The 22,186-nt window shown below is 45.2% G+C and overlaps 2 protein-coding genes and 2 non-coding genes across 9 annotated transcripts in view; 1 reads left to right on the forward strand and 3 right to left on the reverse strand.

Moving 5' to 3' along the window:
• LOC109973883 (transmembrane protein 151A) overlaps positions 1-4,333 on the reverse strand; it is a 30,145-nt gene extending 25,812 nt beyond the window's left edge. For 5 of the 6 annotated variants that reach the window (XR_002276889.1, XR_002276888.1, XR_002276890.1 and 2 more), the window contains exon 1: positions 3,177-3,586. Coding sequence is in view for 2 of the 6 variants with exons in the window: in XM_020623752.1 (XP_020479408.1) it covers positions 3,177-3,245 (69 nt within the window). In the remaining 4 variants the exon portion in view is untranslated. Of the gene's footprint in view, positions 1-3,176; positions 3,587-3,721; positions 4,085-4,171 lie in introns of those variants that run through there. The other variant, XM_020623753.1, reaches the window with a different exon arrangement.
• A 194-nt stretch (positions 4,334-4,527) lies between these two features.
• spag17 (sperm associated antigen 17) lies at positions 4,528-22,025 on the reverse strand. The gene is made up of 48 exons (XM_020623730.1): positions 21,765-22,025; positions 21,035-21,169; positions 20,592-20,651; positions 20,337-20,465; positions 19,944-20,112; positions 19,322-19,519; positions 18,992-19,167; positions 18,683-18,829; positions 17,822-17,897; positions 17,625-17,743; positions 17,227-17,427; positions 15,926-16,030; positions 15,632-15,779; positions 15,283-15,462; positions 15,121-15,164; positions 14,904-15,020; positions 14,416-14,570; positions 14,141-14,250; positions 13,971-14,041; positions 13,588-13,833; positions 13,387-13,501; positions 12,907-13,047; positions 12,646-12,756; positions 12,374-12,519; positions 12,090-12,198; positions 11,649-11,812; positions 11,365-11,473; positions 11,132-11,286; positions 10,834-10,966; positions 10,261-10,712; positions 9,905-10,090; positions 9,631-9,761; positions 9,314-9,444; positions 9,016-9,149; positions 8,739-8,927; positions 8,144-8,257; positions 7,870-7,921; positions 7,736-7,771; positions 7,448-7,532; positions 7,291-7,341; positions 6,865-6,958; positions 6,672-6,780; positions 6,472-6,511; positions 6,276-6,340; positions 5,717-5,853; positions 5,128-5,306; positions 4,878-4,938; positions 4,528-4,719 (listed from the first exon to the last, which is right to left on the reverse strand). Exons 1-48 carry the CDS (start codon positions 21,873-21,875, stop codon positions 4,528-4,530), a joined length of 6,318 nt encoding a protein of 2,105 aa, XP_020479386.1. The 5' UTR covers positions 21,876-22,025.
• Positions 17,101-17,171, reverse strand: trnag-gcc (transfer RNA glycine (anticodon GCC)). Its single transcript has one exon. It is a non-coding gene; the product is annotated as a tRNA-Gly (tRNA).
• On the forward strand, positions 18,351-18,422 carry trnam-cau (transfer RNA methionine (anticodon CAU)). Its single transcript has one exon. It is a non-coding gene; the product is annotated as a tRNA-Met (tRNA).
• Positions 22,026-22,186: the final 161 nt, after the last annotated feature.

A 22,186-nucleotide genomic window follows, 5' to 3' on the forward strand; every position in this document is an offset into this window, starting at 1 on the left:
ACAAGTGCTTTAAGTGGTGCAAGCGTATGTTGTCACTCAAAAATTCAGATGAACCTAGAAAATAGTGAGTTTAATTCCTAAACAATCTGGAAGCAAGCACAACGCAGTGCAAATACAGAAAACAGGAAATGAGTACGGTTTACCGCAGGAAACAGCAGTCCGTCAAAGGATAACCAGCTCAGTGTAGATGCCAGTGGTACCAGGTTTTCACCAGGGAATAAAGTCCAACATCCACACAACCCACTCCATTAGTCATTATCCAGAGTCATTGTGTTGCCAATTATTATTATCATCATGACAAAAACCAAATTTGAAGGTAGACAAAACCTAGTGTAGGTACATCCTAAGATCTAAGATGAGCCAAGTCTCACCGACACTACAGCGACAGTCCAGTCTGCTCCCTCATTAGAGGTGATGAAGTTTAAATTAATGTAATCAACAATCAAATCAGAACACATTTATTACAACTTCTGTACTTGGAATAAATGACTTAAAGACATTATGCTTTGTGTGTCACTGTGCAGGGACAAAGACCAACAACAGCCAAAACACAGCATTAATTTTTGACCAGCTGTTTTAGTTTTGAATTTTATATGGACCGTTGACTGTATAAACATTGACGACGTGTCACCACTTCCTACGATGCAAAAGTAAAGTAAATAACAAGGTTGCCTCTTTGGCATTTTGCAACCAGATTCCATGCAGTAGCAAGTAGAATTGGGGTGACAGCATCAGACGCCCCTTCAAAACGGTCTCATAATCTGAAATAAACCGTTTACATGATCAAATAACTTATTAAGAACAAACTTAGCAGAAAAATGACCACGTCTTCATACATCGGCGTGATAATATACAGCATAAAGCACAGAAGTGACCTCTGGGGAAAATGTATTTGATTTGTAGTTTGCATTTTTAGTTTGGCTCATGCTCCATCCTCCTCCTCAACGGAGGGGGCGGGGCTTATGACCTATACTACAACCAGCCACCAGGGGGCGAATGAGTTTTAGGGGCTCTGATTGTGGGAGCTGTCGGCCTGTCTGCTGTTTATACAGTCAATGATGGGGACATAAAAACAGTGGTTTATATAATCCATCTGCTGTTCCGCGTAGTTCTACGTCTCGAATCCCCTTTTCCTGTTTTCTTTCTCATATACCTACTGAAACAAACGGAATATTAACAAACCTCGCAGCTGGTCACCACACTGTTGGCCTGCCCCACGATGGCAGCCGGGCTCAAGTGTGAACCATTACCACTGTTACAGTCCATCTCCATGCTACACTCGCCATTCCACATTAACAGTGTCAGCGTTCACCTTGGTGTGTACACAGATTCATCGCTCAGAACCGGGCCTGTCAATATTGCTTTGTGAAACCAGCTGTTGTTAGGTGTGGTAACAGATGTTTGTGTGACTGAGTGGCAGCACTTTGCTCTACTGCTATAGAGGATTGCACCAGTTTTGTGTTACACTGAAGCACTGCATAATGACTAGCAGAGCCATCATCATCCTCATCAAATGGCATTAAACCAACAATGTTCTCGACTTTCTCAGTGCTCTGACGTCGCTGTCTGCAGCACTCAAGCCCATCTCGTTCTAAAATCTTTAAAATGAGTCACAAATAAGTGAAGTATGGGATTTCACCAGCCTTAACCTCTAAAGGAGAAGCTTCAACACAACTGATGTTTGTGTTCCTCTTCGTTCACCTGAACAGTTTTAGGACTCTGAATTTGTCCTCATTATTGTTATTCTTTTGAAACTTTCCTTCTATAATAGCTCATGTTCACTCTGTCACACACAGGTTTGCTTGTGAGGGGGAAGGCTCCCCTCCAGGAGAGGCAGGTCTAAAACAGGATGGAGACCAAGATGGATGCAGAGAACAGATGTAGACAAAATTCATTCCATTACACTGCGGGTGTGGATGAAGATGGAGGAGGGTGGAGGATGAAGTGAAAGGCATCATTTAACAGGCTTTAAACTCCTTTACTGTCGGTTTCATTAGTCATTTCCTGGTAGGCCAGTTTTATATTTAGACAAATTAAATATAAAACTCCTCTAATCCCTTCTCTTCAGTTAAAAAGAGTTGTACGCCCTGAAGCCACTGGGAGCAGATAGTTAAAGCTCATTAGAGCTAAACATCAGTCCATTAATCGACAGACTTAATGACTGTCACAGTGAAATGCCTCAGGTTTGTTGTCAAAAGGAGGATTTGATCTGTCATTTTCACCTTTTTCTTAGATTTTCAAATAATGAAAATAATGTAGAGTAGCTGCTCTAAAGTTCACACTCACCAGGGGACGTGGTTGAAATCTACACAGGTACCTGGCACTGCCTCACCTGTGCACAGAGTCTGACACTCACAGAAACAGGTACATTTCTGCTTTGCACTCTTCATCACACCACATCCATAACTCCTCTTCCTCAAGGGTGTAGACCGCTATCATCTTAAGTAATGCAGCTGTGATCGGTGGTGACAATAAAACATACCCACATCCTTAGTTATGTTTGGTTTCCTGGCATCCACCTTCAGTATCGGTCATGAAGCTACTGTTTAATTTGGTTTTCATTGTGAAGGTGATGTGTCAGTGATGCTGCTTGACAAAGTCAAGCTGGAATAGCAGGTGGATTAATCAGGAAGAGGCGCTGAACATGTGTGTGGAAGGTGAACTGAAAACTGCCTTTCACAGTCGTGGTTTAGCCCACAAACAAACACTGAGGAGGAGGAGGAGGCTTCCAGCAGCTGTGTGACCCTGTACAACACTGCTGGGGAGGTGTTGTGTGTCCGTGTTGGCCGAAAGGTGGGTGTGTGCATTAAGTCTAACGTGTGAGTGGTGACAGCTGGCAGACTGACACACAGCTGGAAAAGACCGACCATCTCTCCCAGTAACATGCCGAACAGGAGCAGCTGTGTCCCCGGCCCCATCTCCGTTCGTATTAAGTCCTGCTCCGCGTCCTTGATCTTGTGTGAGCCTTGAAGGACTCGGGAGGAAAACGTGACTTCCTCGGGTTTAACGACGGAGGCTGCTGGAAATGAAACGCCGGGTGACTTTGAGATGCAGAAATGATGGGTTAGTCTGGGAACCACCAGCAATGACATACATATATAATAAAACCGGGCTCTTTCCGTCCACGCATAAACAACCGCGTAAAAACAGAAAACACGAATAAAAACCTTCCTCACCTGCTCTCGTCCTGAACCTTCGTCCAAAATAGGCTCTTCTGCGGCGGCCGTCTCCTCCTCCGTCTGCATTTTCCCTCTTGCCACTCCTTCCTTCCTTAGAACCGGGCTCAGGCGGCTCCCACCCCGGTGCTGTCCGACTGCAGGGACCTCCCCGGCGGAGCAGCGAGCTCGCTCACCCCATCCGCAGCAAGTCGGTGTCCAGTTTCACGATAGCGGGGCCTGCGGCAAATAAGCATCATCCGCCCGGGATTCCGCGGAGCCCACTGCCTCCGTCGCGCCTCTCCTCTCGCTGACCCGCTCAGCTTCTCGTCTCCACCCGCTCCATCCTTCTCCTCTCCGCTCCAAGCAAATGTGGCCAGGCGCCTTAAGTCAAAGCCCGTCGCCTTCGCTGCCGCTGGAGCCACGAGCACGCACATACGCACACGCGCGCGCGTTACCGACAGCGCAGGCAGACCGGATTTCACACGCCGCAGCTGCACACACGTAGACAGACGCACGGTTTGTGCACGACAAAAACAAGTCTTTTGACTTGAACGTGTTGGTACCTGGAGTTGGGTCCCCGCTGACGTCATAGAACAACATCCCGCCTCCATCTCTTCACCTGAGCACACGCACACGCGTCCCCTGATGGCACAGACACGTGTGCATGTTCACGCACCTGTCACCTGCACACTTAAAATGGGCACAACTGGTATTTATCTTAAGGAGACACAATATAAAGACAAAAGCTTAAAACGCACATACTACAATTACTTAACTGCTGATAAAGATTTTACTTCACAATCTATTAAAATGTTTTATTTTTTGTGCAATAAAATCGAGAAGTGGTGTGAAAATGATGGGACGAAGACTGGTGTGAGTCTTGGTGATGTGTGTCCCTCATGGACTGGTGCTGAGCTCAGGATGTCCTGGAATTTACAAATAAAAACAGGTTCGATAACACTGATCCTCTTTTACCTCCAGGCATGTGAGGCTGTTTAGTTTAGGATACCGACCTGTGTTTGCAGCAGGACTGGTCACGAGGCTACTGGGTCGCCTGTGTGCGGCTCCCTGACCAGCTGGGAGGCTGGAGGGGGGGGGGTTCAGTCCCCTGGAGACCTTCTTCTTGTTTGCACTGCTGTGGTCCTTGAGCCAAATGTCATATAACCTCTCAGGAAGGATGGGTGAAACGATTTAAGGACCAAAACCACTCTATACTTCCTCTATGCAGACCTGACCGAGCCACTCAAGTGAATCTGAGAAAATGCCATCACCTTTATATAAACACAGCTGCAAAGTGAGTCAGGCTACATGGGGCTTACATGAAGGTTGGCTTCATGCACAAGCAACTGATTATTCAGACAGACTGCTTCTAAAAAGACAAGCCACGGTTTCCTCCAAAGTAAAACATTTCCTGACAAAGGATATTAGCAGTGACAGGCAGGTAGAGGATGTCTGTCTCAGTGTAGATGGTGATATCCTGGGAGATGGATTTTCTCAGCTCGACCTCTCCTGCTTGGGCAAACAGCTGAACCTGTAGCTCCACCGACAGGCCTGCAGCCACCTACACAGACATGTGGCTTGTTTTCATTACCAGTACATGACAAACAGGGAGATGATAACGTTTCCTCATTAAGGTCAAATATGGATCTTTAAAGTTTCAATATCTTAGAAGAAAAAAAGCCAATTTAAATATGAAGCAAAACATTTAGAGCAACTCACAGGCCCATGGTTGTAGAGGACACGCAGGCCTGTAGCAGGAGGAGGCTGTTTCACGTGGAACCTATCGACATAAGCCACAAACAGGTTCAGGTCAGGTTCCCCTGTGGCCCACAAATCTAGAACCAGTCCACAGCACTCATTCCTTTCTGACATATTAAAGGACACTTAAACCCAGCTGTAAATCTGAAGCTACCAATTCCTTGTATTATTTCTAGAACTGTTCATCCATCAACATCCCCCACGTATGTACCTGCACGTATCAACACCCACATTCTTCATCACTACAGTAACGGCTGAGGAGGTGCCCTCCCGCAGTGTGCCAAGGTCCACCTTGGACGGGAGGAGCTGAAAGCCCCTCACTATGGCACTGGGGTCAGTCAGAGAAATGGTTCGACACTTCCTCCTCACTGGCTCTTCCACTGACAGGAACTGGGACAGGACACACACACACACACAGAGTGAAGGATGTGTGAACATGTGTGTGTGTGTGTGTGTGTGTGACAGAGCGACAGATGGAGAAGCACATGTACAGGATGTAGTATTTGTTAGTAACTGCATGATTACAGGATATCCAGGGCAAAACAGGTCACAGACGGTGGGTGGAACAGCAGAAACAGTGAAGCCACTAAATTCTTCAAAGATGAGCTGCAATTGCACATAGTCACCTCTAGATGTCACTGCAGCATATTTCTACTATTGTCACAGAGAAATGTTACATATACACGTTCACATGTTTCATTGGATTTTGTGAAACACTGGGGATCCGTTGACATAAATACTTTTCTCACACACAAGGGAGGTTTTCACCTTCACCTAAATCTGTCTGTACGTTTGTTTACCTGTTGGTTCGGTACGCTGCAGGGCTTCGAGCTGAGGATGGAGGTGGGCAGTCTGACTTTAGTCCTCCTGGGCTTTCCAGTCACATCCACTCGGAGTGACTTGTACGGTCCAGGTGAAGCCTTCGAAGCGCCTTCACCTGGCGTGGACACACAAAGACATCGTTATTTATCCTTTCATGTGTGACTTAAACGGTTTAAAGTCCATGTAACCTGCATGACATCCAATCTGGGAATAATCTGGAAATCAGACTGTGTATAGGAGGACCCTGGTCAGCGTCAGACTGAACAGGAAAGCAGGCTATGCCCTGTACTGTCTGTCTTTGGTAAATGGACTTTCTATACACTCAGAGCACTTTATAGTATTTGCCTATTCACCCCATTCACACCGCTGGTGGCAAAGCTACCATGCCATAATTCACACATACTGATGGAGATGGCCACCGGGGGCAACTCAGAGCTTAGTGTGTTTAAGCTCACTTCTCCCCAGCACTGGCCTGTGACTGGTCGTCGACTGGGCGATTCATTTAAATAAACTAGAAGAGAAGGCTGAGGAACAAACCATCAGTCCGAGGTGTGGGGTTTGCGGGTCTCTTCTCAGGCATCCTGTCACTTCCTGCTGCACGACTAAGAGCAAAACACCTGACGTTAAGCAGCGTCACATTGTGAACATAAATAGACAAGTCATTTATGAAATAAAAAAAGAATCTACTTCAAAACAGGAACAACTAAATTAGTACAAAGATCCTTTTCATTACCTTGCTGACTGAGAGGGTGTTGGGTTTAAAGATCGTGGAGCTGAAGAGAAAAACACAAATACTGTGAATTAAATGGCGTAAGTGTGTACGATTCAACGCTAAATGGTTTTTGTGTGTTTCTATCATTGTGCCTCCGCCACAGTTTCTCCGCCCATACTGCCAAAACAGACACCCTTTATACTGACAGTACAATAACTTACCGTTCTCCGTTGGGGCATCTTTGAGGAAGGTCTCAGCACTGTCTGGCCTGGGCAGCGGGGGCAGCTCCATGGACAGACTCCTCATGTCTGTTTGGTGCTGGAGCAGACTCTGAAACACAAGAACTGGGTCATCACTGTGCATTCATTTAAGACAAACCTGTTTAGATATGTGGCATACTGCAGTGCACAGTACCTGGTATACTGGAATATTTTCTAGGTGGAAATAAGGAACAACGTTTTTCTTCCTCAGAGCCTCTCGACAAGCCTTGTCCTCACTCAGCTCCTGTCTGGAGCACACATGCATGCAGAGAAAATCACCGACCAGTCCTTGGTTACTGGTGCAAATTCACAGTACTTGTATGTAATTTCCCCCTTTCACATATGATCTACCCTGCACACTGCAGTAGCTGTTTAGCTCCCAATAGCTCTTGTCACAGGAGAATCGCAGCAGCAGTGAGTTAACACACGCCGATGTGACCAGGAAATGACATTTCACTGCATGACAGCGATTCAGTGAACAGTGACTCTGAGAAACCTGAACTGTTGTTTTACTTGGATGGAGCCACTGCATATCAGCTAATGGTGAACTCTTCACACCGCATCATAAAACAGTGCTTACCTGTGTTGTGCAAGTCTTTCAGTCCATTTTGACACCTTTCCACTACTGAAACTGGTCAGAGGAGGGTTAACAGAATATTAACAGTTTAAAACCTTCAAATACCTGAAACTGTCACTTCCATTATCAGAGCCATGTGTGCCATTTGAATCTCTCCCACCTGTCACTAGCAGCTGAGTCCTCTGAGATGTCTGACTGCTCAGCAGAGGCTCCGACTCCTCGGCTGTACAGACTAGCTACGTCCACTGTGGACACACACAGGAAGTTAGACAAAGCCTTTTCTTCCCAAACTAGCTATTAGTTAACTACAGCTATGAAATATTGAGGGGGAAAGCTCCTAAACCTGTCACCTTCACTCCAGTTTTACAGAAATGAGAACATTCATTGCATGTGAACTGAGGATCTATTAGAGTTCTCAAACAATATTATGATTCTTATCCAGTCTTACTTTCACAATTTTTATCCTGCATTTTGTGACCGGACTCTGACCAAGGATGACACGATAAAACCAATTAGTTTTTCAATAAATGAAACAGATGTCTGTTACTTATTAAAACCAGAGGATTACAAATACAATGCTACCTGACGTGGCCTTGTCAAAGGTCTGACCCACATCGTCTTCCTCTGCAAAAGACTATAAATACATCATTAGTGATTTACAGTAATACTGTTTAACTGTCATATTAACAGTTCTCTCAGCAGTTACTGACCTCAAGCAGGTTTACATAAAAAAATAATCCACAAAGCTTCTTAAATATTTTTTACAAAATGTTATCTCAGTGGGAAAGATCCTCATGCTTCGACTCATTCAGCCGCATGAGAGTGTGTGAGAGCGTGCGTGTGTGTGTGTGCTGACCAGGACTAGACGGAGCAGATCACTAGCCTGGACACTCTCCTCCTCAGTGCGAGGGTCTTTCACCTTCATCTCCTCTGACCGCTGCATCCTCTCCATCAAGCTCTCTATGAATTCCTGCAGTCAAAGCCACATTTCGACGTTTGTCAGAATCCTACAAAAAAGTGAATCTCCAAATGCTTTTTTTTTCCTGCAGAATAACGTGTTCCTCTCTAAACCAGTGAGCACTAATGGTGCCACTGTATAGTTTTTGCTGTATTTTAGCTAAACTTCGACTGAATGGGACAGAAAGTAGGTTTCCATACGAGTGTTGACAGAAGTTCACATGCATGTTACCATCAACTGCTGTTATGACAACTGAAAGAATAAAACAACATAAACAGATGGTGGCACTGGTTTGTTCCAGTTGGCTGCTGTTAATCTACTGGAGAAGAAGAGACATAATCAAACCTCAAACAGCGAAAAAAATACTGACTACTGCTTTTTTGCTTTATTGAGTTTTCAACTTTCGGCCGTTAAGTGCAAATTAAAAATGTGCATAAAACAGGCCGAGGGAAACCCACCTTATGAGTCACATGACCACGGACACTGACTGTACCTTCAGCCGTGTGTCGACAGTGTGTCTGAGCGCTGTGGTGAAGGCTCGGTGCTGGTAGAGCTCCCTCATCTCCAGGACTTTAGGGCAGGTCCTGACAGGCTGACGCTGCGCTGCAGAGCCACCGGGCCGCTCTCTCAGTGTCAGACCTCGTCCGACGTCAGTACCGAACGGAGGACCTGGGACCTTCTTCTGGAACAGAATGAAACACACAGGAGTAAAGTGTCAGTGTGTTGTTTGGCTCTGTGTACATATACAACATGCTTCCGTGTACCAGCACCTCAACTCGAGGGAAATCGCGCCAGCTGCGGTTTCTGAGGTTGGGAGGGGTGATGTCAGGGTTTTGTTTCCCTAACAGCCACTTGGACCACACACTCTGGTGGCTGGGCTTCAGGATGGTGATGGCAAAGTCATCTGGCAAACAAGTCGCAAACACAGCCACACACTTTACACAAGGTGAAGTGAACTTAGAGTCTCTTCAGTACCCACTACTAGATGCTACTAGTCTTACTGACTCATCCTCTGAAGTTCTATTCTATGAGAATTGTGTTTGGTTTATATGACGTAGAACACTGCACCGGGTGTGTCTAGCAGCGGCTCCTTCAGCACCGCTATGGCAGGGTCAGCGTACGCCTGGCAGAGCAGCTCCTCTACGGTTTGGGAGCTCAGCAGCTCCGTTCCTGATCCATCCGCACGCATCAGAAACAGCCTGGAACACGAGAAACTTCCAGTATAAGATTTCAGTTTAAGATTTATCTCACTGTTACTGACTTTGTGAATTTTGCTTTGTCTTATTACGTCAGCTGACTCTTCATAATCTTTCTATAAACTGACAAAAGCCTCAGAAGAGTTGAACATCACACTGAGGCCACTATGCAGATGTACAGAAGCCCACCTGGGATAATGCTCTCTGTGTTTTACATGAAGCCCGGCCATTTCTCCGTCCTCCTGCTCTTCCTCACCAGGCTCCAGTGTGCTTGGAGCAGGACTGAAGTCCAGCACTGATATCTGCCCATCCTCCATCACCTGCAACAGACTTTGTCATTGTTTCCACTATAATACAAAAAGACTGTTCAGCAAATGTCTGTTGTGTCTTTATTCAACTTATTCCCATATTTCCTGAGACTATGTGTCTCCCTGTTAGCCACCTTACAAACCGTGTAACTGACCTGGAAGTGGTTTCCGTCGGGGTCTGTAACATCACAGGCCACTTTGTCTGTGTGACTCATGGTGTAGCTTCCTGCTCGGTCTATAGAGGTGCCGCCCTCTGAACTGGGGCTTACAAGTGAGTCAGATGAGTACACGCATTTCCCGTCACTTTGGATCTGCAGGAGCCCCGAACTGGATGGGAACACCTTCAATACAAAGACACACAAATGAATAAGCATATAGCTAAACAACAATATGAGTACATGTGTATTTATGTGTGATTTTATATACAGTAGTCTATAAACAAACATTCAGCTGTATTTGGTTGATTTGTTTTACTGATCTATGGTCATATGGAGACTGACTGTCCACTCACCTGATAAGCTCCTTGGTTGTTCCCAGTGATGACAGTCCCATCGGCTAAAAAGACATGGGCCGTGTGTCGCTCTGGATACACCACCACTGTGGCACAGCCCTCCTTCTCCACCAGCACCACCCGCTCTTTGGTGGACACGCTCTCCTTATCACTCTCATATGCTCTCCTCTTACCATTCCCAGCTGCAGTCTCTTCTGCAAACACACTCTCCTCGCTGCTGTTATGCTCCTTTGCATCGCACACGCACTCACATTCACTCAGCTTTATACAACGTCCAGCGTCCTCGTCGCATTCTTTCCCCGTAGGGTCCCCGCTAATCTCTTCTTCAGTGTCACAAGTAACCTGGATGTGCATCTTCTCACTGATGCTGTCGGCACAGCATGTGACACACTCGGTGCAGCCACGTGCACATTCAGAAGCGGATTTAGGGGTCACGCTCTCAGGCTGCTCCCCTGGAAAAGTCACAGGCACGAGGACGTGGATTAAAAAATTACTCTCAATGACTGACTGGCTGCTGTGTTCGTATGTAAGGAAAGTGCTGACTACAGTGTGCATGCGCTGTCTGCTGGTCACCTGCACGCAGCAGTATGTGCCGTGGTCTGTCTTGATAGAAGCTGGTGATCCTGGTTCCATCTGCATGTTCCACAGTAAGAGAGCCATCTGGGTTCTGGACAGAAACCACCAGATCCTCTCGGCTCAGCATCACCTGACACAACAACACACGCGATTTCACAACAGGACTTTTGTCTCCACCAGATCATTGAGAATGTTGAAATAACGGAAATGTGTATACAGCAACTCTGCTTCCAAGTGTGAGACTATGGAGACTATGGCAACCTGTGCAATGTCAGGAGTGATACTGCACTCTCACCTGACGGGTGACGGGGTCTGTAGCCCTGAAGCTGAGGAGAGAGGGGGTGGGTATGTGTTGGTGAGTGGTCCCCACAGTGCAGATACGAGCTCCAGAGGGAGTTGTGGTTGACCAGCACCCTCTCTGAGCATTAGCCTGTTTCTCCAAGCTCTGTTCTGTGCACACACAAAAAGATACAGAGACAGTAGATAGTAGAGAACACAGCTTTAGATTTGGTGGCAGCGTGGTCTAACCTTTCTCGTCGTCCTTAGCTTTCTGTGGAGTCGTGTCAACCTCCGAGTCAGGCACCCACACTGGACCACAATCCTGGCTGAAACTGACAGAACCGTCTGCAAACAACACCTGGGGTACACACAGGTGAAGCTACCGATGTGTGTGTCTGTACTGTCACAAACGTTATTCACCATAGTTACACAGGAATTCTTGATGTTGCAGTTCAGCTTTTATTCAGTTGTGCATTTGATAGCATGCTTGCCCTTATGAGTGTGTGTGTGTGTGTGTGTGGAGGGGGGGGTACCTCTGCAGATCCGTCTCTCAGGTAACAGATGACGGTGCCCTGGCTGGTGACAATGCGGGATAGTTCTTTGGAGAGGGAGAGGTCCTGGAGGACTCTCCCCTCTCCCCCACCATGGAGAGGGAAGCTCTGTCTCACCAACACACCCCGCTCCTCTGAGGACACTCCTGGACATACATATTAGAGGATTAATAACTGATAACCGACACATTTATTTAACACAAGCTTCTTCTTGGAGCCCCAAAGTGCACAGATGAGCACCCTAACAGCTGATGAGTTGTGTTACTCTGCTGATGAGCTCTCTGATACACTGCAGTTTTTCCATGGACACAATTTAGTGTCTAGTTGAGTGTTATTCTAACTTCCAAATACACAAGCTTTGTGTAAATATGTGAGCACATGTGTGTATGAGTGTGCATTGTATATACTATACACTCCTAAGACCTTCAGCATCGTCTCTGAGAAACTGCAGCAGGAGGCCATTAGGGACAGACAGGTGGAGACTGCTGAATGGAGCTGATGGCATTGCTGGCTGGACTTCACACACCTTAGACTACAAACAAATACACAGTGGGGGTTTACAGTTTCATACTGTGGTTTCAGTACAACTCAACATGTTTTATAGCTAAGGTTTTCTCTGTGTGCACATACACTGAACACTACACATAAAATATATTCTGTTGTGTATCTTTGCACATTGGTGAAACCTGTGTCTGTGGTGGTTGAACCTGGGTGGCTGGGGTGTCTCTCTTTGAGGGAGATGGATCCAGGCCTGTCCTCTTGGAGTGGTGGGTGGGGGAGGAGGAGGAGGAGGAGAGGGAGGGAACAAACGTGGAGGCCTCTTGGATCCCCCCCTCTGCTTCCTGGAGACTCGCTAGAGCATCACCAACAGAAACACAGTTAACACTGTCAGCACCTTGGCTATTCCCTGCACTGAGATCATGAGTATTAACATCTAAATGCAAATTAAAGCATCAGGAAAAGTGTAAAACTGTGCCACCTCTGTATTGTCCTGTGGGCCCGTAGACGCTGTAGGAGAGGTGGATTCCATTGTCAAGCACTGCTGAGAGGGAGCCCTGCTTCACTCTGTTCATGTCCACAGGCTCTGACACTGAAGGACACAGACGGACAGTTACGTCTCTTTGGCTTGTTCATCACTATTATCCACTAAACAACAAGGATGGATATAAAGAATTCTAAAATCACAAAACAGGCGTTCGTCTCTGTGGATGCTGCTTCATGTCTTCATTATGTCCAGCACCTTTACAGTCTCCCTTTATGTCACTGGTATCATTGTCCTGGCGCTGAGGGGGCAGTTTGGCAGGACCAACAACAACATGGTTGATGTGTGTGTAGAAACTATGCCCATCCTTACTCACTGCCACTTTCATTAGGCTGGAACCTGGAGCAAACACAGAACAAGATGAATGTCAACACTCAGCCAACGCAGTCTTACTTTTCTAAAAGTGGAGCACAGCAGATACATGTAATGCTTCTCCACATTTCTCTGCTTCCTTTCACAAATGTGGCTGCAGAAAGTAGAGAAATAACAATAATGAGGGAACACTAGAAAATTCCTCTTGATGTAGTTTCTCGCTCTGATCTCACACCAACAAGGCTGTTTGCTGGTATTTCCTGATTGGACAATGGCTTGATTATTTTGAATACAAGTACTATTTTATATTTTAAAAGCCCCTGAAAACTTTAAGCACTCTCTACAACCTCAGCTTTGTCTCTGTACCTTCAACATAGCTGATATTCTCCACAGTGATGCGTCCTCCGTCTGAGGGGAGGAGGTACTGGACACGCCCTGACACGTGGATCAACTTTCCATCCATGCTGTAGCCTGTGAAACCCTACACATCACACACATATACACACACACTGATGTACTACTTGTAAACATAAACTCAGCTGATTGATGGTTTGTGGGTGCTCTCACTTTGAAGGGTTCCTCGGTCTGATGCCGCTCTGTGGCTTCCTCCACAGGTGGTGCTGCTGTAGTAGTGGACTCTACGGGCGTCTTGGCAGAGCTGACGTCTGTTTCTGCTCTACTCTTCTTGGCACTAGACAGAGTCTTACTTTTCTTGTCCTCCTCCCGTAGCAGCCTGCCTCTGGGTGTATCCTCCTTCTTTGACTTCCTGGCCATCTCCTCCTCCTTTAGCCGCTCCTGCTCCAGCTTCCATGCCTGTAATACAACAGTAATATAAACTGACATCTAAGTGTGAGGGACTATCAAGCAATGCCTGCGCCAATGTTTACCAAACACTCTACATTTTAAATGGTGTCCTATTTGAAGACCTCTGACTTTTAGCTGCTACTGACTTTGAGGGAGTCCTTTCTGATGACCGGCTCCAAAGCGTTCTCTTCCTCTGTAGCATCTGAATCCTTTTCATCTAGACCAAAATCATAAGAATCATTGTATGTGTAGTATGGTAGTACAGTACGATAAGTATCGTCTCATTGCCAGAGCCTCGTACCGACAGCTACAGTACCTTTAGACGGCTCTGCTAGGCTGAGATTTCTGAGCTGCCTTTCCTCCCTCTTTAATTCCTCCTCTCTTGTCCAGTCTGAAATGGTCTCTGCCACATGCTCCAGGTACGTCCTATCAAAGAAAAGAGTTTAGATAATTCAGTGTCCTGCCACTGAGAAGGTTCATACTCTATAATTCTAATGATGGTGTTTGTGGTTTGCTCCTTATCAGTCTCGCACAGAAGAAAAATAAACATATTTCTATTGATGGCCTGACAATGAGAACTTTGATTATGACCTGAACTTGACATCAGTGTGAAGGGCTACGTCCCAGAATTCCTTGCACTGGCGGTGAGGGCTCATAGGATTGTGGCAAAAAATGTACAGGATGTTGTTATGGCTTCCTCTGAAGGTGTCCATGCAGCGGTATTCTTCTGAGGCTAACTGGAGCACCTACACATAAAAAAATATATACTTATTACATAAATAAAAATGTAGAAATGTTCAATCAGGTTGAGGAGTCTTAACTCCTGAAATGAACAACATGTGGCTGCAGTGCACAACTTTAAGTGTTGTCTGCCCTGTAATTGAGTTCTGTTATCAGTTCCTGCGATTTTTCACATTAAAAGCCTCCATGCAATGAGAACTTTTAATGTGAAGTAACCATGTGTCTAATCTAATCAATACATTAAAAGAGATCGGGCATATTTAACTTCACAAATACACAAAGGAAAGGAAATTAAAACTGTCTTCTCATGCTGACAAAGACAAAAGAAGAAAGGTCACCTGTGGGAAGACGGAAGCGTCGTGGTGTTCAGCATAGTGCCAGTCAAACAGAGACCTCTGCCTGCAGCACTGCATGTCAGACAAGTCCAGATGGCTGCACACACTCCCAGTGGCTGGCTGCAGAAAAAACAACAGAAGAGCAGAACCAGTACCATTTGATTAAAGCATTCAAAGTATGTGGAATGTTTCTGTAGTAATACAAAGATATAAACAATACCTCAGTGCTTCCAGGATCCTCAGTGACAAATGTTGGACCTATAGCTGAAATAAGTGATGAGGCGCTGAAGTTGAACGGTTCTTAGTCAGTTATTACTTTGTAAAATAAGCAAATGTCACAACATCACAGTAACAAACCCAACTGACAATGGTGGTAACAGACCTTTAGTCCGAAGGTTATGAAGCTGCTGTTCAGCGTAGGATAGTGGGTTGTCCCAGGGGACTGCTGTCGGTGGACGGACAGTATTCAGTAGCACCCCATGGCGGTCCACCCCGGTCAGTGGCATAGTCTCAAATACACTCTGATGAAGCAGACGCTCCACCTCGGGCCAAGACACAGCATCTGCAGCATATCATCACATTGCACATGTGCAAGAAAACCAAGACTGACCAACATCTGACTGCATTGTATTTGTATTAGGATCATTTTCAAAAACTCTGGAACGGAGTAGGAGGTAAGAATAAGCAGCAGTGGGTGCACTGTGCTGAGGTGGCTATCTGACGGTTCTAACCATCTGTGCAGTAGTGCTGTAGCTGCTGTTTGACCGCCATCCAGCAGGATGCGCCGTTTCTCTGCTGCACTGACCGAATCAGATCCCCCACAGGAGTCAGCCTCATCATGGACAACTCCACCTCTGCTGGATCAAAACCCTGAACCGCCTATAGGAAAGTCATGTACAAACACACACTATATAGACACATCTCTGAAAATAAGGTCCAGATACTTTTTCAGTTACATTAACTATACAACTGATTTCTCTGTCAATCAATTTTATACAATTATAAACAGAAAAAAATCAATTTACTGTTATGTCCTTCAAACGCAGCGCCCGCTCATCGTGGTGTCTGACAACCTGAGGGTGCTCCAGTTGCTTCTGACTCTTCTCTGCTCTGAATTTCTCCACCAGCCTCTAACATAGAGAACAAAGGAGAATAAAACAGATACACATAGAGAAGAAGAGTCAGAGGGGACATCTTCAGTCAGCTCCAATAAAAAGTACACAGTTCACACACTTGGCTCCTCTGTATCTGGGTTTAGAGACCTCACATTAGTGTGCACTGGGCAGACACGTGAAAGTAAAATATAAAACATAACTGAGAGCCCTGTCACAATCATCCTCTTTGTAAGGAAGATGAGAAAAGAAAACCACATCTATAAATTGATGGTTGTTTTACCTACATTTATAAATATTCTTTGAATTCTGTAGCAGTGGTACTCACTCACTCTTTGTGTGTATGTGACTACAGCGCCATCTGCTGGACTTACACTGTGTGTATCTGAGGCCCACTTAGTATATGCACTAGTGTTTGAAACTAATGTGGTAATATGCAATAAAACAAATGTCTCTTCACAATAACAATGCAAACAAAAAAAAACAATGAGGTAATAAACATTTTTTCCATGCATTTACACAGCAGTGTTATTCAAATCCATTTTAAAATTCACAGATCACAGTGGCCATGCTGACCCCTGTCCACCACAAAAAGCACCTACAGTGGAAGCAATAGAACGGAGCAATGGAAGAAGGTCTGGTCTGATGAATCACGTTTTCTCTTACATCATGTAGACGGCCAGGTGCGTGTGTGACCTGGGAAAGAGATGGCACCAGGATGCACTTTGGGATGAACCTTTGGTCCTGTCCTTCATGTGGATGTTACTTTGACACATACCACCTACCTAAACACTGTTGCAGTCCACCTACACCCCTTTAGAGGCAGGGAAACCCGTTTTGTTTAAACGAAAAAAGCAAGCGACAGATGAGATCAGTTTCCTCTCTGACGCTTTCTGTCTGCTCAAGCACACAAGTATTTCACCCTCCCCCGCCCACGACAGCTTTCAGCCCCTGTCTCTGCTGCAGTAACAGCCTTCCTGCAATGACACAAGTGTGGGTGGTGATTGGCTCTTTTACTCCGAGCAGATGCACCACGTTCTTCCCACTGAAACCTGAACCTCTAAGCCTCTCCTACGAAAAAAGTGTTCTGCATTGGCCGGGAATCGAACCCGGGCCTCCCGCGTGGCAGGCGAGAATTCTACCACTGAACCACCAATGCTAGACATAAACTGATCCTGTGTTTCTCTCTAGAAAACTGTGTTTGTCCTTTGTACCTTCTTGTCTTCCTCAGCCTGTACTTTAGATAGCAAGCTGCTTAACATGAGGCTTCTCTCCTCTTCTGTGTGCACCAGGGGGAGGAAGCTTTGCAGCATGTAGCTGACCAGCTCATGGTCTAACCAGGGGCCGTCCTGAGGTCTGGGCTTCTCAGCCACATGGGACTGTGTAGAGACAGGCTGCTCTGTGGAAATCACCACCTGGATACACAAATATGGTTTTTTTAAATCATCACCAAAAGGCTGCAAAATAGAAGAACATTTCATTCCCTTCTCTAACATAAACATCTGAGACAATGCAGTGCATTTAGTCCATTATATCAGTGTCACAAACACTCGTCTGCTGAATCAAAGTGCTGCCATCACAGTAAGTAATGAGGGAACAAACACAAACCGACCTGCTCCAGCATACAGTGCAAGATAAGGTGCACAGAGCTAGCTTCAGGGGGAATCGTGTCCAGCAGCTTTTTATAATAACGCATGTCTGCATGTGTAGAGAGAGGATGGAGCCCAGCGTCTGCCCACAACAAAGAAGGTTAGCTTGATATTCTAGTCTGAGCTTTGAATTCAAACACTCACAAAAGATAAGTTTTACCTCGGTCTGCTGGGCTTTGCTCCCGTACTGATTTCTTCTTGGACAGTGGAGTCACGGGGAGAAGGGTCGGCCCAACCTGGCACAAGATTCACACAGAATCACACACAGTCATAAGTTGTGATATATTCAAACTATACCACTAATATCCAGCCAACTGATGATGATATTTCATGCTGTCTGCAGACAACACGCCAACAATTTCATGTACATTTTAAATAAAAAAGGTTCTATCTTCTTAAATATGATAGTAACCTAAATATATTTAGATTTTTGACTGTTACTCTGACATAACAAGACACCTGAAGATGTCCCCATGGGCTTTGGTAAACTATATTGGCCATTTTTTGCTTTTTTGTGATGCTTTATAAACCAGTTAGTCTGCAGTGAAGGCTACAATAAAAAAATGCTTTGAGCATTTTCATGACTCCTTGATTTGAACTAACTCAAGATCCAGCATCACTGTTCACTGAAAAGAAACAATGGTGTCAGCATCATTACCATTAAACACCAGAAGGTGCAACCATAGCTTAGCAGAGTGGCGCAGCGGAAGCGTGCTGGGCCCATAACCCAGAGGTCGATGGATCGAAACCATCCTCTGCTATGTAAACTTTTCTACTGTTGTAGGTTAAATATCTTTGAGGCTGCGCCAGTTTCTTGGGCCCAACAAGAGACGACGCTGTGACGGACTTCAACAGGCGTTTTTTCACTTTTTTTTTGCTGCATTATAAACTAAAAAAATCTAGATAACCAATCCATAATTATAATAACTGTTAGTAGGAGCCCTGTAGTGTAGTTAAACTGACTGACATGTGTGTGTGTGTGTGTGTGTGTGTGTGTGTGTGTGTGTGTGCGCGCACATGCCTCTAAAGGCTGAGAATCCCCCCCAACAGCAGCAGGTATGTTGATGAGTTTGATGCTGTCTAGGTAGTGCTGGTGCTGCCTGCGCCAGTCCAGGCAGTCATAGATGAGACTGGCTACACCCTTAAAGATTTGGCTTCCCGCCTCGCGCTGGACACACAGTAAACACATAACGACTCAGAATAAAGTAAAATGCAATGTGAAACTGACTGAATAGCAAACATGATGAGGCGGCAGCACTGAAAAAGACAAAGACCTTGAAAGTGTTGAAAAGAAAAACTGTGGAAAAAATGCTAATCTTCAACATCTCACCACAGCCTCGGGGTCCTGTGTGCTGAAGGAAGGTGAGAGAAGTGGGACAGTGTAGCTGAGCTGAGCCACACTGTGGAGCTTGGAGTCCGGTGGCGCACTGTCCAAAACTGGTCTCAGACCTGCCCAGAACAGATCCAGCCTACAGGCCTGCGCAGCCAGCTCCACACCGGCTGAGTCTGTGAGTTATGTAATTCATTTATTCCACAAATGTAGTGAATATAAAATGATGAAAAGGGGTGCTATGGATAAAGCAGATGTTTGAAACCACATCAAAGCTGTTATGCATTGCTGATGATCCTCACCACAGTGTAATGTAAGAGATGCATTTACCTGCATCCAGACCTGGAGAGACAGTCTGGCTCTGCTCACTGCCCTCACAGCCGTGTTGTTCCTTCTGTGTGTGCTCTGAATGCACCCTGATCACATTCGCTACATGTACACCTATGTCATTAAGGAGCCCAATCAGCTGGGGCTGGTGGAAGCCCAGCACCAGGATGTAGTGTTGAGGACCATCGTCTGGCTTGTCATCTGTGCCCAAACACAAATCACACAAAGCACTAAAGTGTATTAACGAATCAGTGTATGTTACAGTCATGTTAGCCTCCGGGGCTGTCAGTCAAAGGTGGCGTGTGGTTAAAAAGGGGGTGTGGCAATCACATTCACCTCTCAACTGTAATTTCACAGATTTCCATCAAGATGCCTTATTCTTAACCTGTGATAATATCCATATATAAACTATCATGACATCATGGAAACGTGTTTTCTGCTGCATGTGCTTTTTTGATCATTTGTAAACAGAACGTCAGTATAAACATATACTGTGAAATTAGACCTCTTGAATATAGATTCTTCTCATTATATTTTACATATAAAATATCTATTCTCTCAATCATTACACTACCAAAGTAAATAAACACTGGCTTTACTTGCTATAAGCACAGCTGGTTTTTACCTATGTACTTAGGCGGCTCAGCTTCATCCCTGCGTTTGAGGCTGGTCTTCTTCTCTTTGGAAGGTCCAACAGGTGGGAGCGGAGTCCTTCCCTTTCTGTCAGGGACCTTGGCCCCTCCTTTGTCCTTGCTGGCAGAGGAAGGACCACCCTTTGCCTTCTCATCCTTAGCCTTAAACAGATGTGGACAAAAATTACAGCAAACTGCAACAAAAGACCCAGAGAAAACTTGTTGTTTAAATCAAGTCGCATCATCATATAGGTTTTAAACAATCACTGTAGCTCTTCACTGCAAATATATGACTCAGGTCTTCACATTGAACCTTATTACAAATGAACCCACTCCAGCTCATCAGTGTTACTAACTGTTAATCACATATAAGAAGAGACACGCACCTGCTCAGCCTCCCTCCTCTGACGATCGCTGGCTTTGACCTGCAGCAGCTGGAACTTCAGTATTTTTGCCATCAGGTCACAGGGGATCTCCTCTCCTGCATCCAGCAGCAGCTTGGCACGTTCCGTGACCTTCATACACAACAAATACCAGGCACAAAGATTAAAGCGCACGACAGACACTCGTATACTAAACCACAACACATTACAAATATCAATTCTCTACTACCTTACTCCTGCTACATAACTCAGGCCTACCTCATAGAACACAGGGACACTGTCGGGTTTTTTTGCTTTGGGATTTCCCAGTTCCTGGATCTGTAATGGCAAAATGTAACGACACAATGTTTGGTTTCTCCTTTAAATGCGTTTTTTCATATTTCATAAACTAATATTCATTAACCTAGCCACCCGAAGAAAGACAAATACACAGATAATTGTAGAATAATCAGTAAAGATACTTAAATAATGACTACAATGAGCTTATACATTTTGAAATAAAGATTTTAGAGTTTTAAAACAAGTATGACAGTTCTTTTTTTTTAGTTTATAAATATACGTTAAAAGCTACAGAGAGACACAAAAGGTTATAAGGTGATAACAACCTACTGTGCTATAAGTAAAGAAGCGACACAAGGACAGGAAATGAAACAGCTCTACACAGGAAACACTACCAATAACAAGAACCTGAAGCAAACTACCTTAGAAATGGTGCTGTCCCACGTCAACAAGGTGAAATGTCTGTACTGCTGTACGGACGAGGACAGAGTCCGGAGCAGCGCCTCCTCCTCCGGACCCCTCCCGACCACCAGCGACACACAGGTGTGCCATGAGTCCTGGAAAGGTCAGGGGACACCACAATACAACACCCTACTACATGCACAGCACCCTGAGGTTATACACTTCACTTTTCATTACAGGTGATTGACACTGACGAAACAAACATGGCAGTGACACCGAAAATCACGTGACCGCTGATGGGGAGACAACTAAACTCAGAAACAGTTAAAAGACGGACAAAGCTGCTTTACAATACAATTTGACAGGTTTTGTTAGTGACAGGTGTGTGAGCATAACCTCAACGACACCTAACCACAACTTCCGGGATCGACTTCCAAATAAAAGCTCGCTAAGCTATTCTTCTTCCACGCTTTTATTATGGTGACACCAGGAAGTATGTTTGCTCGTCCGTTTGTCACCAAATTACCCCGTAACTTGTTAATGTCCAGGAACAGCGATATAAAACATCCCAGATTTTGGAATCTTACCTTTTTTTTTACCTGAATGTAAAAACGCATTTAAAGCTAGTTAGCTACACTTGCAACCTAACGTTACCATGTTTGCTCAGCAGGTAATAAAAACTCTTTACGTTATAAAAGATAAACGTTTTGAACAAACTAATGTAGGTTAGTGTTCAGTGAGGTGACAAACCTCTTCAAACGGGGCTGTGCTGAGATCAGCCTCCCAGTTCTTGTTGCCAGCTGCGGCTCCAGCAGCGCTCGGCTTTTTGACCGAGGCCTTCTGGGCTGCCTTTGGTGCCATTTCCACTCTGTGACAATTATCACTAAAGTAAACTAAATAGTCACTAAAGTAATTATCTCATTAGTTTGAAACGGCTAGTTAATCGTGACTTTGCCTGTCAGCGTCGCCTGGTGCCTGTGTTGCCTCTGGCAACAGCAAAGTGACTCTTCCTGTACCCTTTCAAAATAAAAGCATGAGGAAGCACACATTTGGATTTCTAATTTGACACAGGTAATAAAAAACACAAAATATATCTGTAGAAAATTTGTTTTTGTAGATACTTTTGTTTTCATGGAAATCATTTTTTGTGGGTAACTTTTAGTCCGATGTTG

Source organism: Monopterus albus, unplaced genomic scaffold (assembly GCF_001952655.1).
Source record: "Monopterus albus unplaced genomic scaffold, M_albus_1.0 scaffold309.1, whole genome shotgun sequence".
NCBI lineage: Eukaryota > Metazoa > Chordata > Actinopteri > Synbranchiformes > Synbranchidae > Monopterus > Monopterus albus.

Excerpts from the sequence above, each read along its gene's own strand:
- spag17 (XM_020623730.1), bottom strand. The coding sequence starts at position 21,875 with ATGGCACCAAAGGCAGCCCAGAAGGCCTCGGTCAAAAAGCCGAGCGCT. Across the intron at positions 15,021-15,120 it reads AGGATCCTGGAAGCACTGAG|CCAGCCACTGGGAGTGTGTG; the intron begins GTATTGTTTATA and ends TTTTTTCTGCAG. Across the intron at positions 9,445-9,630 it reads CACAGAGAGCATTATCCCAG|GCTGTTTCTGATGCGTGCGG; the intron begins GTGGGCTTCTGT and ends CTCGTGTTCCAG.